Below are 20327 nucleotides of genomic sequence, written 5' to 3'. Positions count from 1 at the left end.
TGCCAAGAAATTAAGAAATTTAGAAAATTAAAAAGAATTATGCAATGAATAATTAAAAAGAAGTAATAGAAATGGATTTTCTAAGGAGAGCGTGTGGTGTATCCAAAAAAGATCTTACCAGGAATGAAGATATTATAAGGAGGACAAATACTGTATATTCCAGTGTGGACAGAATTGGAACGAGACAACTAGTGTGGTATGGTCACGTGAAGCGAATGAATGAAGATAGATGGCCAAAGAAAGCTTTAAATTACATACCACAACAAAGAAGAAGAAGGCCTTCAGTTGCGATGAGAGATAAAGAGAGATAGAGCCATCAAAGAAGACGAATGGATGGACAGAAAACGATGGCGGTCGAAATGCGAGAAGCGGCAGAGGCTGTAGGAACCTTGAAGACGTTTCGCTTTCTAATCAGAAAGCATCATCAGTTCATCTAAAAAGAACAATATGAAAAACCAAACATCCATAGAAAAGTTATTATAAGTGTGTTACCTCAAAAAGACATGTAGCAGTCAATAATATTAAATATGTAAAGAAGCTTACGACAATGGGCATTATAAGGTTATATTGTATACATAATTAATTGAAACTAAATACAGTTTACAAATTAACTAAAACTGTAGAAGATGATGCGGGGTCGTGCGTGGAACCAACTCTGAATGAAGTTAAAGAAGTAATAAGAGACCTAAAAAATAACAAGAGGACAGGAGAAAGTGGTATCCTAGCTGAGATTTTCACAGAAGTCGACGAAAGTCTGCAAAAAAAGATAATCTTTCGGTTACATTAGCAGTTTGGTAAAAGGAGGAAGTACGTTAACAATGAAATAGTGTTTTTATTTACCACATTTATAAAAAAGTGACAAAATGGAGTGCGAAAACTGTAGAGGCATATCACTATTAGAAGTGGTTTATAAAATACTTGCAAAAATTACTGGGAAAAGATTAGACGTGGAAGAAGAAGCGAAAAGATACAAACCAAACAAAAACGCAATATGTATATGGAAATGAGAGGAGACATAATCAATTATAGCAACCGTATCAAAATGAAAGGAGCAGAGGCTGTCTATAACTTTGAAAAAGTGACAGATTTTAAATTTCGACAGGAAAGATTGTTTTCACGTTTAGAGCTTCTGTAACAGTCGCTCTGATGCGTCCTGTTAGGATAAAATACGTATAAGCGAATATGCAGAGGCACTATACGTAAAATCAAATCTTAACTCTGTTTCTTTTAGATTTTAAATATTTAGGAGTAACCATATCAAACATGGGAAATGGATGAAAAGAGATAGACAAAAGATAACCTAAGGAGTAGGAGATAGTAATAGGACCCACAGTCATATATGCTAGGGAAATGTGGATTATGAACCAACAGAAGGAAAAGAAAGTAGAGATCTAGGAAAGAAAGGTGCTCAGAAAAATTTTCGGAGAAATACAGACAGCAGATATTTGGAGGCAGAATATTTGGAGGAGACGATCAAATAAACAAATAATGACGATGTATGGGAAACCATTAATTACAAATATATACGAGCCCAAGGAGGAAGATGGCTTGGTCATATCATACGAATGCCAGAGAACCAAAATATTAAACGAATACTGAAGGAGGGAGGAATGGGGGGAAAGAAGCGTGGTGAGCGTGGGAACTTTCTTATCGTTTTCTTTTCGGGCCGCTGTCATATCAATTCGTCTTCTTTTCATCTGTCATGGCGTCTACCATGTCAATTCGTCTGTCAACTGTCAATTCGTCTTCTTGTCGGGTAGCTATCGCGTCTTCTTTTCGACTATACTTTCGATAAAAAGACACTATGACATATATCTTTCCGTCTATCACTTCTTGTAATATACAGATTGTAGTCAAAAGATCAAAACAATTTATGTTGTATAGAGGATAGTTGTGAGGTGTCGCTGAAAAGGATTTTAGTAAATAGAATGAAAAGATATAGAAAAAACAGCGGGCATTACCCCGCTTATAGTTTCTTTTGATATCCACAATATTCTTTACTTTAACATAGAAACCATTGTTTTACTTTGTATATACATACACAATACTTGTTCCTGCTGCTATCGACATGTGAGGTTTAACTTCTCTAATTATATTTCACCTGGGTATTTTGTTTCTTTTCTGGGTGATACTAATATTATTTTTCTTTAGTCTTTTGATACTACTTTTGATACTTTGATATCCTGGGTGATACTAATATTATTTTAGTCTTTTATTTATTTTTCTCGTCTCTCTCTCTCTCTACTAGAAAAATTTAGGAAATTCAATATCCCACTATACATTTGTTTTCGACAGCATTCGGCAGGGTTCGACAGGGTCAAACGGCAACACTTATGGCAAATACTAACAGAAGTAGACATACCACAACATTTCGCTTTTAACTGAACTATGCGAACATATTACTGGAACAGTAAGTGCTTGACACACTCTTAAACGCATTTCATCTAGAAAAAGGTAACAGACAAGGATGTTTACTATCTCCACAATTATGCAATATATATGGGGAGCACATTATGAGAATACCGATTAACGGATAAGAAAAGGGCATCTCAATAAATAGCCGAATAATAAACAACCTACGTTTTGCAGACCACCCTTCTTGCAGATAGTCACGAAGAGTTAATTGATCTCATACAACTCGTTGAACGAAAGTCAAACATTTGGTCTGCAGTTAAACATACCAAAGACAAAGACCATGACAGTGCATAGACTACATAACAATCATCCACACCTAACCACGATTGACCTGTTTGGGGCTGTAAGTACATATTTATATCTGGGATCATTGATTACAAACACAGGGTCACTACAAGAAGATATAAAACGTAGATGTGATATAGCAAAAGTTGCCGTAGAAAAGATTACCAAAATATGGAGAGATTCTTAAATTTTACGAAGAAGAAAGGTAGACGCCACTGAAATGATCTGTTGGAGAAGAACGTTACGATTTCAGTGGACCGACCACAGGACAAATAATTAAATTCTGAATAAGCTAAAAGTCAGCAAAAGGCTATCCAGCAAAGGCCATCTCCAACAATTAAAATACTTTGGACATGTTATGAGAGCAGGCACAGAAAACATGGAAAGACTTATTATCCAAGAAGAGGTAGAAGGCCGAATATCAAGAGGAAGATCCCCAACAAGATGGATCGATCAAATTACAGGAATATGCAAAAGACCTATGCATGAGTTAAAGAAAAGGACCAGAAACTGAGATCTTTGGAGATGAACAATACCTGACATCACGATGACCACTATACTCCCTCCGGGGGGTCAGTATTGAAGAGATACAGAGCTCCTACTTCTCGTTGCCTTCTTCAGATAGTAAAACTAATTACTTTTTGCAATCTCCATTCAAAAAAACCATCTTATCTAAATTTTTGTAATCCATAATTAAATGAATGTTTTATATACTCTGTTAAATATAAAACCTTTTAGAGTTTGTCTCAACTGCTTAAATTTTCATTCTAGGACGGGTAAAGGACAATGCCTTATAGTCAACTATACTGAATGTGACACATTGCTATATCTTTCCAGTATTACTATATGAAGTGGAAACGTGAACTCTGACTGAGTTTAAGCTACGCTTAAAAGTTTTGAAGCCTTTGAGATGTGGCTATACAGACTACTAAAGATAAGCTGGGTCGGCAGAGTTAGAAATGAGAAGGTTCTTAGACGGCTGAACCACACAACACAAGTGGTTAATTTAATAGAAAGACGCAGGGGGGAATACTTCGGTCACATTATGAGACATTCTGAAAAATATAAACTGTTTCAACATTTATGGAGAGATTCAAGGTAAACACGGTTCTAGAAACAGAACAATATTGCAAAAAATCCAAGACAATTGTACTATATCATTATTTAGAGCTAATACCGATAAAGTTACGATAGCGAATATGGTAGCCAACATGATATCCAACGATGGATAATGGTCATGAAACTAGAAGACGATTAACATTACTAAAATTCATATACTAATCATTAAAGGTAAGATAATACGAAACGTTGTATTCTGCAGTCTTCATTAATTGTTGACTAATGAAAGTCTATTTAACTTGGGAGAAGTTCAAATTTGGGATTATCTAGTTCTCCATTTTGAATAGACATATATGTTATAGCTTATCACAAAATGTATAACATTTGTCATTGATATAAAATTAAAATACTTTAAAAAATGCACTTAGATATAAATACATAATTACGTATGAATAATAATGATTTGCTACTTCTGCTATTAAATAGACTTTTCAGTTTATAAAAAGTAAATAAAGTTTTGTTAAAAGATTAGATATGGACATATAGTTTACCTTAGACGTGCTCATCCACAGTCAATGTGAGGAAACATGATGTTTAGAAATACATCTGAAACAAAAAAAGTTTATTAATACCATTCTGCTTATTTCAGATATATATAAAACTATTAGTAATAAAAAGTGTTCTGATCCTTCAAATCGGATGTATTACAAGTTGTTTGGTCTTCGTCTGGACGTATTTCAAGAGAGTCTGTCTCAATCTGTTAGGTAGAATTGTAGAATAAATATTCGATAATCAGTCTCGCTATTTTAACAAAGGATCGAACATTTGAGAAATGTTGGAGTGAATGGAACGGTTGCTGACTGAACTTAAAGTAAAATTCTAAATATGATATTTAGGAACATCTGTATCAAAGCACCATAAAACACCTAAAGCTTTAGTGTGGTCACCTATAAGCAAAAAATAAGAATCTATGGGGTAGAACGATTCTGAATAATGGTATGACAATTTGAAACCCATTTTCTTAAAAGAAAGCGGCCACTTTGAAGTATTTCATTAATTTCAATACTTAAACCAGAAAGTTCTAACGTAGAATCAGAATCAGTCAGCAGATCATCAACATAGAAATCAGATGGGATTATTTTGGAAGCTTAAGGATATTTTTTCGAATATTCTGTATAAAGTTGAAGCAAATACCTTGTAGCAAATAAGGATTCAGATGCAGTACCATAGGTTATAGTGTTCAGTTGATATTAGTTTAGTTCCTCTTCTGGATCAAATCGCCAAACAATTTGCTGAAGGCTTCGCTGCTTGGGATCAGTTAGAGAAGATACATCTTGGCTATGTCAGTATAAACAACGTATGTATGCTGACGAAAGCGGAAAAGAATAAAAAGACAATGACTCCGAATAATAGAACCCACCATTTTAAGGTCATTGACTGATTTACCTAACATAGAAAAAGAAAAATCATTGAAAACTGGATCATAAGATAAAAAATAAGTGATTTCATTTAGTGGCATCAGTAAATTACATTTTATTTAACCAGCAGAGAAATCTAATGTTACTTGGTTAGTAGCACTGGTATTGAATTTACAACACTCTTTTTTCTTCTTCCTCTTCATTAACAGCTGTATAGTTCCTTTATTCTAATAAACATAACCCCACTTTTCAGTATTTTACTCATACGCTTTTAAGTATGGCTAGTCGCGAGTCACGGTTGTAAAAACTGTCCAAATACATTTTGTTACATATGTGGGGATTTTGTTATTAAAAAACACCAGAGAAACATTACTGTCTTTGTAAAAAAGGTATATTTTAAAATTTTAAAAGATTTGCAGTGCCTATGGTATGGAGAGAGCAAAAACTTGAGAAAAAAAATAGAGCATGGACCTGAACTGCCAGTCTCTGAGCCTCATCTACGTATTGATGACATTTTAAATACTAGTCAATCAGAATTTGATGAAAGTGGTCCAGGAAATGATCGTAAATTTCAGTGTCCTTCAGAAAATTTACAATCACAGTTGTTTACGCAAGCTGAGTTAGATGACTTAAGCAGTGACTCTAGTTAAAGATTTGGGTTTAATAAAGGAAAAATCAGAATTGCTTGCTTCAAGATTAAAAAAAAAGAATTTGTTGTCCTGGTACATCTATTTACAAGTATAGATACAGAGATTAACAGCTTGCTCAGTTTTTTAGGCAAGAAGGGGATTTGGTGTACTGTCACGATATTGGTGGTTTAATGAATGTGTTTGTTATTGAGTATAATAAGGATGATTACAGGCTTTTTATAGACGCTTCAAAAACAAGTTTAAAAGCTGTACTCTTACACAATGCTTCACTTCCTATTGCTCATTCAGTCCATATGAAAGAGACATGAAAATCTTAACACAATTCTACAGAAAATCAGCTGGTCAGCTCACAATTGGATGATCTGTGGAGATTTATTTGGAGTTGTTTGCATGTTACTTGGTCAACAAAATGGATTTACAAAGTTTCCATGTTTATTTGTGAATGAAACAGTAGAGCAAGAGATAAACACTGGTCCACAAAACAATGGCCTATAAGAAATGTTTTAACACCTGGCGAGAAGAACATTTTGTACAAAACTTTGGTAGATAGAAAAAATATCCTTCTTCCACCTCTACACATTAAGTTAGGCTTAATGAAACAGTTTTTCAGGGCCCTGCCTAAAGATGGAGAATGTTTCAAGTACTTGAGCAGAAAGTTTCCCCATCTATCAGAAGCCAAATTGAAAGAAAGTGTTTATGTTGGACCAGATATTCGTAAACTGATGTTCGACTCCACCTTTGAAACCAACATGACTACTAAGTAAAAAGAAGCTTGGATTACATTTAAAAAAGTTGTAACCAAGTTTTTAGATAATGTGAAACACCTTAACTACGAGCTTATACTAGATAATTTATTAGATAAGTTAAAAGATTTGGGATGTCTAATGAACCTCAAAATTCATTTTTGCATAAACATCTTGACTTTTTCCCTGAAAATCTGGGCGATGTCAGTGAAGAACAAGGCGAATGATCCCACCAGGATATCAAGGTGATGGAGAAACGATACCAGGGACGTTGGAACACCAACATGATGGATGATTACTGTTGGTCATTTTATCGGGAACAACAGAGTGCCTTGCATAGGAGAAAAGCTACTTGAGAAGTTTTACAGAAAAAAGTGAAAGAAAATACAAAAGGATTGACTCCTGAAATGATTGTACAGACCTATCCTATTACAAGATAAGAATTAGATATAAGATATTATTCTAATAGTGTATCATTTTAATGTATTTAGATATTTTATCTTTTTCAAATTATTATATTGTAGAATAAACCAGTGTCATATTGTGGGAAAGCTGTGAGTGATACGTAAAACCTAATTTCAGACCTTTTTTAGCCCCAAAAAATACATAAGATTCACGTGAATTTGCAAGAAAAGTTTTATAAATCTTTTTTTTTTGTTGTTGTAGGAATTGTTTGTTTCCGACAATGACTTTCTCAACATATTTCCTAGTTCCGTGAATCGACTATAAGGAACACAATGAATGCTATATAGAAGACGCAACATTTATAACAATTGGTATTATAAAGTGAACAGAAAATAAGAGTTTGTACATAATAACTATTTGAAGGTAACACTTTCACAGAACGGAACACTGGATGGGACGATCCAGCAAAGAAATTCTCTTGGACGGAAAGACATAAGTTTCCCAAATGGCGTTTTATGGGGTCAAATCATCAATAATATATAATACTACATATATACCTAGTTGTATATGAAATATGTACTAGATACGGCGGTGAGTTATGGATATTAAATGACACGATGGAAATGCTGAAAGCGAGCGAGAGAAATGGACTTCTAGACGAGACCCATACGAATATCTAAAACAGAAAAAGAACCGAAAGAGTGCAATAAATAATGAAAATTAAAGAAACAATTATAGAGGAAATCAAAAACAAGCAGCTGGTATATGGTCACGTTCAAGCGCTTGAACAGAGATATAATCACAAAACAAGTCCTGGAATGGAAATCGACAGGAAAAAAATGACCATAAAGATTCAGAATGAGCTGCAGGCTAGAAATTGAATAAAAAATTAGGACTTACGGGAAGACCAATTATGTAGGAGTTTGGAAATTGGAAGATAACGGAGAATGTCGTAAACAGATATATAATCATAATAGGCTATTGTTATTAACGCCAAATTAGTTTACTTCTAAGATGTCTGGTTTATTTAATGATTGTATATCTTTACCTGTATTTGTATTTATTTTTAATGACGTTATTTCATTAATTATACGTGTCAAGGTTTTAAAACATCACAAATGATTTGATAGGTTAGAGTTTCTTAATATTGTTCTGAAGTTATTTTCTTGTGGCATTTTAAATTAATTTATATTTAAATGGGAATAAGCCACAATTAAAGGTTAAAATACGTTTATTAATAAACGTATTTTAACCTTTAATTGTGGCTTATTCCCATTTAAATATAAATTAGGTTAGAGTTTCGCGACCATTCCAAAATTCCCGAATTTTGTCAGTCGGACTGGAATATGAATTACAAGACAAAACACATGCACTTGTAAGAAAAATAAAAAATGATTACTGGAACGCTTTGTGAAAGAAATGGAATATAATTTTTACGGTGTGCAAAAGGAAATACGGCGCTTCATAAGAGGTCTAAGAACAGAGGTAAAGGAACTAATAGAACCAAAACACATAGAAAAGGATACGTGGATTGACTACCTAAAAAAACTATATGCAGAGGAAGAACAAACGACGCTAGAACCGGGAACATCAGAAATTACCACAAATGAAAAACTTAATATAAATGCACTGGAAGTTCGGAAAACACTTGAAAACCCGAAGAACAGAAAAGCAGCAGGTAAAGTCGGGATATCAAACGAGCTACTGAAATATTGTGGATCAGCAATGACAGAACAATTAGCAACACTAATTAATAAAATTATAAAACACAATAAAATACCGAAAGAATGGAGAACGAGACAACTAATTCTATTATTCAAAAAAGGAGATAAAAAACAGCCAGAAAATTGTTAAATACTACGCTAAAACTTACAACTAAAATTTTACAAGTGCTATTAAATCAGATGATAAGGTTAGCAGGTGAACAACAGGGTTTTCGTAGTGGAAGATCGTGTACAGATGCAATATTCGTTATAAAGCAAATTACTGAGAAATCACTAGAGTATAATAGACCAGCATTTCTGTGTCTGATTGACCTAAAGAAAGCGTTTGACAGAGTAGGACTCAAAGATGTAATCCATCTTCTGTATAATAAAGTAGTTCTCCTAAATATTATAAAAATTATCGAAAACATCTACCAAAATCACAAAATGGAAGTCAGAATAGATGTAGATCTTACAGAACCTATAGAAATAGGCAACGAAATAAGACAAGGGGATTCATTGAGCCCCATGCTCTTCAATTTGATCATGGATGAAATCATCAAAAGCCTTAACAAAGGAAGAGGATACAGAATGGAAAACAAAGAAATAAAAATACTCTGTTACACAGACGACGCAATATTGATAGCTCAAGATGAAAAAAGTCTGGAAAAACTGGTCCATAGATTTAACATAGCAAAAGAATTTAATATGACAATCTCATCTCAGAAAGCTAAAACAATAGTATTCAGCAAAGAACCAACCAGATGTAAAATAGAAATTGATGGCATTAGTATTGAACAAGTAATGGAAATAAAAAACCTGGGAATTACACTGTCTAGCTATGGAGACCTGGACAAATAAGTAAGAGATCAAGTACAAAAAGCTAATAGACTGGCAGGATGCCTTAACGACACTATATGGCGAAACAGACACATTAAAAAAGCCAGTGTAAGACCAATAATAACATATGCCTCAGAAACAAAACCTGATACAGCCACAACGCAAAGGCTACTGGAAACGGCAGAAATGAGAGTACTGAGAAGAATTACGAGAAATACGTTGAGAGATCGAAAGAGAAGTGAAGGCATAAGAAAAAAATGTAACGTACAGTATATAAATAAATGGACACAAAATAGAAAAAAATGTAGTGAGAACATTCACACAAGCCTTAACCTTAACAAGCAGAATTGCTTATAAAGAGTAAGAAGAAGAATGACGGGAATATTAATCGAGGTTGTTTTAAGGCACCCAGAATACTGTTTTAGGTAGAGAAAATCTTTGAGCGTACTACTTTCTTGTATGCGTAAAACTCAAAAGAGTTGACTTAACATCTACACTTCTATTGAAGCAATAACAAGAAGGTTTGTTATTATTATTATCATACGTTCCTAATCTGACTACAATGCAGTTTTGATAAGCTTTCTTAGCCGCTATTGAACACGTTTAAGAGATCTTTAGTATAACACTTCTATTTAGCATGGTATCATCTAGCATTTTTACCAATTGATATCCTCCTAATCTAGTTTTAAAAAAGCTAAAGAAATTTGTTTCCAAAATTTTATTTTTATATTCCCTTTTAGGCAAGCAAATTTCTCATGTCATTTTACCATTAGGATGTTGTTTTTAATCGTACTATCTAGTCTAAAATTAAATATTATTGAATTTTGGGTGCCCTAAATAATATTAGTTCTGTAACACTTGAATGGAACAAGTAAAAAGCAGTTTGAAGTTTTTATTTTAAATAAAATAAAAATATTGCTTAAGAACAAATAATATTTTATATCCAACAATATGTGAAATATGTAAATGAAATTATACGAAAAAATTGAAATCGATTTGTCCTTTGTTGACAACAGGTATGTCTTCCTAGTATTGATTACATTTACTGTTTTTTGTATTACTGAATTCCAAACACATGTATTCGATTATCTCGTCAACAAAACACATACATATTTTTGAGCTTTTTTTATCTATATTATTACATCACATTAAAAAACTTTTAAAAACAATTTTCGTATTAACTATTTTGAAATGACCTCCTTACCTTAAACAATTTATACAAACACAAAAATTTAACTACACAACACTCTCATAAACACTATCAACAAAATTTAGCAGTCACAACCGATGATTTAATTATTTATTAAACGAAAATAGTATCTTTATTACATTTTGGTCGGGCGGGGTTGTTTTCTTATAATAATTGATAAAATCGCACGCGGAAGAAAACGCGATTTAGCGCCCTCTGGAGGGGAACATTTCACTACGTGTTCTCTCTGAGCTTTCCTATTGATTTTTATAACGTGGGGTAATGTAGCGTGTACGATATTTGCCGGCGTATTTCTTTTGATTTAGGATTTGCGTGGTTTGTTTTGTCAATAAATTGTGGGATAAACTAAAAATAGTTAGGGTTGTATTTTCTTTTCGAATGACATTGAAACTACGATAATTATTATACTTCCACCACGTAGTCGAATAAAATTACTAATTTTGAATTCGCATAATTAAAAATATATACATAGTTCATTACTAAAGATCACAAAAATTTCTGATAGTACATAAAAATATTAAAAATATAAAGATATCATGGAAAAAATAAAGGTTTCTGCGTAACCCTAGTATATTGGGACAGATCGGTATTAGGACAATGAGGATACAATATCCGGGAATCACATGAGCTATGGAAATAAGCTGCTTATATAGCTCAGTCTGGTTATACAAAAATCATCGATTTCACGGCAAAATGTTTCGCAGATATCTGAAGCTTTTAAGACATAGGAGGGGGTTACTAGATGACGAATAGATAAAAAGATACTCCTATTTGTAGCTTGCGTTTTTTTAAACAATAATTTATGGTCAGAATTTGATTTTTTATCTAATAAGTTTTTTCCTTTATAATTTAAATAAACAGTATTTATACCATTTTTTTATATCAAGAATATCTTTATTTTCTCGTTTTTTCAATTAAAATTGATAATAATTTACGGAGATATTTGCAAAAAAGCAGTTTTTTTGCACTAATTTATAAATTTAATTAATTTTTTTATTAACAAAATAAAATGTTATTAATACATTTCAACATTGATAAATTACCGTCCTTTAAATTTGTGCGAAATTTCCCCCCGATCGGTCAAATAGTTTAAAAGTTATTCAATTTGTTTATCCCTGGGACTAATTATTTAAACCATTGAACTTGCCCTATGAATGATGCTAGACACATTTAACAAATTTCATAGCATTCTTTAAGACTTATACTATCTCAGAAGTTAAATGAATATTGAGTTTTCATCGAAATTATTTACAAAATAAATGTTTGAAAAAGGGGTATGTTTTTTACTTATAAACAATTGCAATAACTTCTATATTTTTCAAGCTACAGACTTGTACGTATAACCATTAGATAGCTGGTAAAAAAACTCACATTTAACAAAAAAAAATAAACCTATGAACAATAGGAACGAAGTTAGCGACAATTTTTTTGTCAATTATATCTCTATTGTTTATAAACATTAAGAAGTAAAATTTGCACAAATTTTGAATGAAAATCTAAACTTTATATTGAATTTTATAGCTATAAAATTCATCCAATTTTTCGAAACTTAAAACCTTTCTAAACGAAGTTAATTTCGAAAGATCGACATAGGAAAGTGGAGGGGAAACTGTTTTAGCTCCTCGCTGCAAAATTTAATATTATGGTTACGGATTTATCATTCAAAAGCTTCAACAGTTCTGTAGGAATTTCATCAGGTCCATTTGCTTCTTTCAATATGTCTGGCCCAGTTGCATTGATTATATGAGTTAAGTTGTTTCTATCGCCTTCAAATAATTCATTCAGGTATTCTGTCCATCTTTTTTTTTATTCTCTAGATCTACAATAAGATTTCCATCTTTGTCTTTAAGTTTACCTATTTGGCATTTCGTTATGCTTCCTGGTATCTCTTTTACTTTTTTGTGCATATTGAACGCATCGTACTTTTTCTCATAGGTTTCCATTTCTTCACATTGTTCTTTAATCCACTCCTCTTTGGCTTCTTTTATTCTCTTTTTTATGTGTTTATTTATTTCTTTGTATTTGTCTGGGTAATTCTTCATCTTTCTTCTTTGTTTCATCAAGTCTAGTATATCTTGTGTCATCCATCCCTTATTCTTTGTTGTTGTTTTTGTAAGATGTTTCTTTCCTGCTGAGCTATATTTATGTACTTTAATTTTTGGTTAACGTTGTTTGTATCGTTAATTTGTTGCTGCACTGAACGGAGGTTTTCATTTATTTCTTCTCCTGTTTCTTGTTGTATATTTTTGTTTCTAAGTTTATTTAAATCTAGTGCCTAATCTTTTTTGGTCTCGCCTCTATCACAGTAACTACCGGGTTATGATCTGAGCCTATATCAGCTCCTGGGTACGTCTTAGTACATTTAACAGCATTATGATACCTTCTTGCTATCATAATGTAGTCTATTTGATTTCTCACTATTTTTTCTTTGGTATGTTGTGGAGATGTCCATGTATATAACCGTCGAGGAGGTAATTTGAAAAAGGTATTTGTTATTACGAAGTCTTTACTTTGGCAAAATTGAATCAATCAATCTCCTCTGTCATTTCTGTTTCCAAGCCCATATTTTCCTACTTGTTCTCCTACCTTATCTTGACCCACCTTGGCATTAAGATCGCCCATTAATATGTTAATGTATGGAAAGACTGACTTAATAAGTGAAGACAAACAACCTGCAACAAAAAGGTTCAGACCTGACAGTGAAGTCGAATAAATGAACCAAATTTTAACTTTTAAACCAATGTATGTAAAGAAAATAAAAAAAAAACAAAGTTCAATAAACATTGCAAAATTTAATAAGGCAAGTGATGAAAAAATCGACTTATTTTATCAAAGCAGTAAGGCAGATTAGATTAATATTGTATATCATATTTGTAAGAAAAATAGAATAAAAATCAATATTGTTAATTATAAAAATACAAACAATTATAATTAATATAAGGAATATAATAATATGTGTAAAAAATTACCTGAAATTTAATTTATAAAATATATAAGTATTATTACATCATTGATATAAAATGAAAAAACATATGTTGATTTTCCGGGATTTTCCGAGATTTAATTTATGGGGGGTGAAAATTATGTCATCATTATTAATACTGCGACAGACTATTCGAGCAAATTAATAAAAAGGAAGTATTTAGGGTGAATTTCAAATGGAATCAATTTTTCCGAGTTTACCCATATTTTCCGGCCAGTGAAAACTATGTAGTTATTCATATTTCGACGAGCTACCCCAGAATAAAAAAAAGAGGCTTGCAGCTGCAAAGGAAGCCGAGATAATGTAAATTTTTCCTACGTGTTGCAATTTGAAGTTCCGATGCCGAAAAAAAACGGAGCTGAAACAGAGCTCCTCTCCACTTTCCTATGTCGATCTTTCGAAAGTACCGTCGTTTCGAAAAATTAGATAAATTTTATAGCTATAAGTTTCAATATAAAGTTTAGATTTTCATTCAAAATTTGTGCAAATTGTACTTCTTAATGTTTATAAACAATGGAGATATGATTTTTTTTAAAATAGTCACTAACTTCGTTCCTATTGGTCATAGAAGGTTTTTTATTTTTTAATGTGAGCTTTTTTACCAGCTATCCAATGGTTGTACGTACAAGTCTGTAGCTTGGAAAATATAGAAGTTATTACAATTGTTTATAAGTAAAAAACATACCCCTTTTTCAAACGTTTATTTTGTAAATAATTTCGATGAAAACTCAATATGCATTTAACTTCTAAGATAGTCTAAGTCTTAAAGAATCCTATGAAATTTGCTGAATATGTCTAGCATCATGCATAGGGCAAGCTCAATAGTTTAAATAATTAGCCTTAGGGATAAACAAATTAAATAACTTATAACATATTTGACTGATCGGGGGGAAATTTCGCACAAATCTAAAAGATGGTAATTCCTTGATGTTTAAATGTATTAATACCATTTTATTTTGTTAATAAAAAATTAATAAAATTTATAAATTAGTGCAAAAAAAATGCTTTTTTGCAAATATCTCTGTAAATTATTTATCAATTTTAATTAAAAAAATGGGAAAATAAAGATATTCTTGACATAAAAAAATGACATAAATATTGTTTATTTAAAATATAAGGGAAAAAATTTATAGACAAAAAATCAAATTGTGACCATAAATTATTGCTTAAAAAAACGCAAGGTAAAACTAGGAGTATCTTTTCATCTATTCATCATCTAGTATCCCCCACCTATGTCTTAAAAGCTTCAGATATCTGCGAAACATTTTTCCACCTTTTTTTTAACCTGGGCTAATAGGTTATATGTGCGATGATGAGTTCAGCTTAGTCATATTATTATGGTTATATTATTAGGTAAAAGCAAGCAACGTTCTATGCACATGATTCTATCAAATTGGTAACTTCCTGATCATACTAGATTTTACTGGACTGTATGTACAAAAATTTCGTAAATGGGTCAATAGGATTTACAATCACAAAATATCAAGATATACAACACACATATTGTTACTATATTGGTACATTGTTTTCGGGATTTATAGGTAGTAGTCTCGAATTTCTTGCCTTAGAATAGAATAAAAATATGCTTTATTGTCACTGAAAATTGTACAATTTTATGGACAAAGCTTACAAAAAGAAAATTAACAATAACAACTGAAATTGAAACAATTAAAATTTACTAAAATTACATAAATCGTCAATATCACAGAATAAAACATAATAAAATACACAATCCATTGCAAAATTCAAGTAAATTGCAAATTGTATAATAAAACCTTACGAACTAATAAGTTTAAGTTGCTGCATGTGATGCCCAAAAATATACAAAAACACTCTAGTTACTTGTACATAAACCTACTGGAATTTCTCAGTTATTCGTTAAGAAACTCTTCCACTGAATAATATAATATTAATTATTATAATATGATATTGTAGTATTTTTATTAATCTAATTTATTGTCTTTATTTATTATCAAAGGTTCTACATTTATAACACTTACAAGTTTATTAAAGTCTTTATTACAATATTTAATTTATTTTTACATTTATATTCGAACTAAAAACTCGACTTCAAAACTAGAACTAACTGTAACTTAAATAAAAGGTTCCTTCCTCTATATTTATACTAAACAACCGTTATTCTCGAAGCGGCGTTAACCTTCCAGAACTTACTCCATCGTTGTGGAGCCAAACAGGTCTTTTAGCGTAAGGGACCCGTGGATCTTCTTACTATAAGTTTCTGCCGGCAGGTATATGATCTGGAAAATACTTGAATGAGAAAGGATATTTACAGTTTAGATATTATGCGTCATTATTTATCGTAACAATACATATTATAGATAGATAGGCTTTTGTCATTTTACGGAACTTAAGGAAAGAAGTTGCAGATTTAAGTTGCAAAGGGAGATGGTTGTTTAAAATTTTTTGGCGAATATAATATAGATTTCTTTACTAACTCAGTTTACGGAATCGGTAAATACACATCAAAGTTAAATTTCTGAAGGAGTAGTCATGATTAGGTCTTGCTGGAAAAACATGTAGGTGTTTACGAATTATGCAAAAAGTTTCTGAAATATATAAAGAGGAAAAAGTTAAAATCACTTGATTTTTGAAGTAGCTTTTGCAATGTGTTATTCTATATATATATATATATATATATATATATATATATATATATATATATATATATATAAGCGGGGATCCTACAGCTTCTGCCGCTTCCCGCATTTCGATCGCCATCTTTTTCTATCTCTCCAGGTGTCTTCATCAATGGCTCTATCTTTCATGGTTTCCATAACACCTTGTATCCAAGACTTGGCTGGTCTTCCTCGTTTCCTTCTATTACTTGGATTGTATTCCATAGCTCTTTTTGGCCATCTGTTGTCGTCCATCCTCTGTACGTGTCCATACCATATTAACTGTCTAGTTTCTATTCTTTCAGAAGTTGTATGTACTCTATCTGTTTTTCTTCTAATTTCAGAATTAGGTATACGTTCTACTCTTGATATACGGCAAGCTCTTCTTAGGTAGTCCATTTCAACCGTGTCAACTTTTTTCTTTCCTTTTACTGTCATTTGCCAACATTCTGCTCCATATGTAAGAATGGGCTCTACAATTACTTTGTAGATTGTCATTTTAGTTCTCATAGTAGCTTTGTTGGACCAAAGTATCGAATTCAGAATTTGAACACTCTTCCTGCCTTGTTGCACTCTATAGTCTATATCTCGTTCCGTTGTTCCTTTACTGCAGATAATACTTCCCAAATATTTGTATTCGTAGCACCTTTTCATTTGTCTAATTTCCAAATCCGGGTCTTCGTCTTCATTGCCTATTCGCATATATTCTGTTTTAGACATATTCATACTCATCCCCCATTTTTCGTATTCATCTTTGAGCTTTCTAAGCATATAATCTGCATCTTCTTCACAGCTTGCAATTAGTACTTGATCATTTGCAAATAACAGCGTTGTCAGATAATGGTTGTTAAGCTTCAACCCCATTCCCGCACATTTTTGTCTCCACTGGTGCAGTGCTTCTTGGATATATATTTTGAATAGGGTGGGGGAAAGACAACATCCTTGTCTCAAGCCTTTCGTTACTGTAAATACCCTTGAGAAAGTATTTCCTGTTTTTACAGTGCTTTGAGGACATTTATAGATGTTCAGTATTGCTTTTAGATATGTTTTACTAAGGTCCGTTTTCGTCAAGACACTAAATAAGAGTTTTAAAGGAACTGTATCATAAGCCTTCTCCAGATCTATAAATACCAGATGCGTAGGGAGGTTTCGAGCTGTTCGTTTTTCAATTACTTGTTGAAGGGTAAATGTGTTGTCCACGCACGATCTTCCTGCTCTGAAGCCGCTTTGTTCTTCAATTTCTTTATACTCCTCTTCTATTCTTCTTTTCAATATACGACCATATAACCTTCCCAGCGAGCTAGTTACGCTAATGCCTCTATAATTTCCGCATTCTTTTCTGTCTCCCTTTTTATAAATGGGGCTAATGTGGGCCAAATTCCAATCGTCTGGAATCGTTTGGCCTTCAATTAAGCATTTATTAAAAATATTCACTATGCTTTCCAAAAGAGCATCCGGTCCATGTGTTATTCTACTGAGGCAAAAAGATACCGTATTGCTCTTTTTTGTAATTTAAAAATAACATCAGATTGGGCAGCTGTACTGGAACCCCAGAAAGGAAGACCATATTATGGGAGATGAGACTCGAACAAAGAAAAATATAAAAATTAATTTGAAAATCCCAGTAGTTGGCTGTATACCATAGTTAAAAAACTTATACAGAAGTAAAAAACTTCAAAATTTGTATATTGGTATAAAAACATTTAATTAAAACTTGTTAAAAGTGTCGCCTTCTTTTGGTACTTGTTGCTAAAACTGAAATTGTAGTAGAGACATCAATATATGGTTACATATTTAAATTTAAATTATAATGCGACCCTAGGTCGATGACAATGGTTGTAAATGTTAATATTGTTACGATAAATTATGTTTTCATATTTAACCTGTAAACATGTTATTATTCTAATAAGAATGTTCTCGTAGATTCCCTGAAACCTGTCTGGCGCCCCCTTTTCTTCGAGAAAGGTCCACACCGCTGCGAGCCACGATGAGACCGGTCTTCCTCCATGGTGTTCGAGCCAATTCAGGTCAACATCTGTCGGCTTCGAGGGGATTCCAGAACTAACGGCTGTTTGGTATAAATACGGGAATTTTCATTGTGTGAGACAGTCGAAAATAAATTGTTGTATCGAATAAGTTATATAATAAATTAATATAAATTATTGTGTTTTTTTTTAGTGAATTAGAATAAGTGTAGAAGACTGTAATAAATTAGAATAAGTGGAAATAAAGATGAAATAAACTAAGTGTTAAAACATTTTTATGATAAATAAAATTAATAAATTAGACTAATAAACCGAGTTCAGTACTTAAAGAGCAACATGTTTCCTTGCTCGACTTGAACACGTGGTTCTTGTCAGTTGAACGATAGGTTGGTTTGTGTCGTTGTGTCGTATACTAAACCCTTAGATTCAGTTCACCATAGAAATAGAATCCAACAAACAGATAGCAGATTGCGAAAAGAGTTAACCGCAATATCGACCAACAATGCGAATCAAAAGTTAAAACCTTACCCTTTCTAATCGTTTTCCACTCAAGGAATTTACCAATAATTGTGGTTCAGTGTACAAAACGTAAATACTCCTTTGACTATGCGTAAGTATCGTCGCCTTGGTCAATGCGAAAATTCAGCTGTTGTGGAACACAACGTGTACACAACGGTCAACGGTATATTTGACGTTTCGATTTCACCCTCGGAAATCGTTCTCAGAATAGAAGTGAATGATATCATTTTGTTACTTACAGAACCCTCAGTCTCGGGAAACATCTTTCCTAATGTCAACCAATAGTTCGACGCTGTATTGTCGATATATTCTCGGCTGATCTCATTGAGATGTCGCCCATGCAGAGGTTTACTCATCCAGGTGCGCATTTTTGCTTGCTTAGTCAGGTGGTTTATGCGCATTTCTTGTCCCCTCAGTTTAATCGGCGTTGTATCATCTACTGCGCAAATTGCTCAGTAGATGCAAATTGCTCATTGCAAATGTAAAGTAGATGTCTCAGCCTGTACCTGAAAATAAGTTCTTAAATTAGGAATTTGTTTATCCAATTGCTCACCTATATCCATAAGTCTCTTCCCCCTTGATACCGCGGTAATGTTGTTCTCTCTACTGCACTGAAGACCCTCTACATCCGTTTTTGACCAATTTATAATACCAAATGAAAAGCGCGAAACAGGTGTACGTATTTAATGCTTTAAACAAATTTTTACTATTAAGATATGACCGATTTAGTTGTCTTACTCTTCGCACGAACTCCAAAGTTAGTTCAGTTTTCATTTGTTTATGGTCAATTTTCCGCGCTTGTTTTACTCCGAGATATTTGTACATATCATTTTCTACAGTTTTTAGCATCTAATCTAAGTTGTTTCGAGTGGAAGCTATTAATTTCGAATGATCCATATACAACTAATGAAACAGTATGGTTATTTTTGATGCTACACCCTGAGTCAGTGGAGCTCAGTGGGTTCATCGCTAAACAGAACCAAACCTTAATAGTGTCGTGGTACTGACTCCATACCACTGGCGGACGTTCTTGAGCCAGGATGTTCTTAGGAGTCCAGGACCATGTTTCCTTTCCTTTCATTGAATCATTACATGAAATTAATTCATATTTAGGATTTTTCAAAACGCAGTGGCGAATCTAGATATTTGTCTTGAGGGGAGGAATTTCCAATGAAACACCAACCAAAAGACAAAAAAAAAAATAAACCCAAACTACATAAGACATAATTAATAGGTTTTCTTTAATTTTGGAGAAATTTCTCCGTGTATTTGCCACTGCCATAACGTGGGCAAAGTACTGAAATTTTCTCATTTTTATGATATTCATAACCTCTCTTTCTTTGTTCAGACGATGTAAAACTGCTTCATTCGTCATTCTGTCCACGATTTCCCAACATTTGGCAGTACGGCATTTGCATCTCGAGCGGCCTTAAATTAGCCTTATTCTTTTAAACATTGTTTCATTGAGAGTCCGTG

General features: G+C 32.6%; 1 protein-coding gene across 1 annotated transcript in view; it reads right to left on the bottom strand.

Annotated features, from left to right (window-relative positions):
* The window catches only part of LOC140434462 (uncharacterized), a 271759-nt gene extending 260870 nt beyond the window's left edge, over positions 1–10889 (bottom strand). The window contains exons 1-2 of the mRNA XM_072522754.1: positions 10723–10889; positions 4311–4365 (exon numbers count right to left, since the gene is read on the bottom strand). Of these exons, the coding sequence (XP_072378855.1) occupies positions 4311–4325 (15 nt within the window). The 5' untranslated portion in view covers positions 4326–4365; positions 10723–10889. The remainder of the gene's footprint in view (positions 1–4310; positions 4366–10722) is intronic.
* Positions 10890–20327: the final 9438 nt, after the last annotated feature.

Source organism: Diabrotica undecimpunctata, chromosome 2 (genome assembly GCF_040954645.1).
Source record: "Diabrotica undecimpunctata isolate CICGRU chromosome 2, icDiaUnde3, whole genome shotgun sequence".
NCBI classification, from domain to species: domain Eukaryota; kingdom Metazoa; phylum Arthropoda; class Insecta; order Coleoptera; family Chrysomelidae; genus Diabrotica; species Diabrotica undecimpunctata.
Note: the sequence above shows the minus strand (reverse complement) of the source record. Positions and strands in the feature narration are given on the sequence as shown.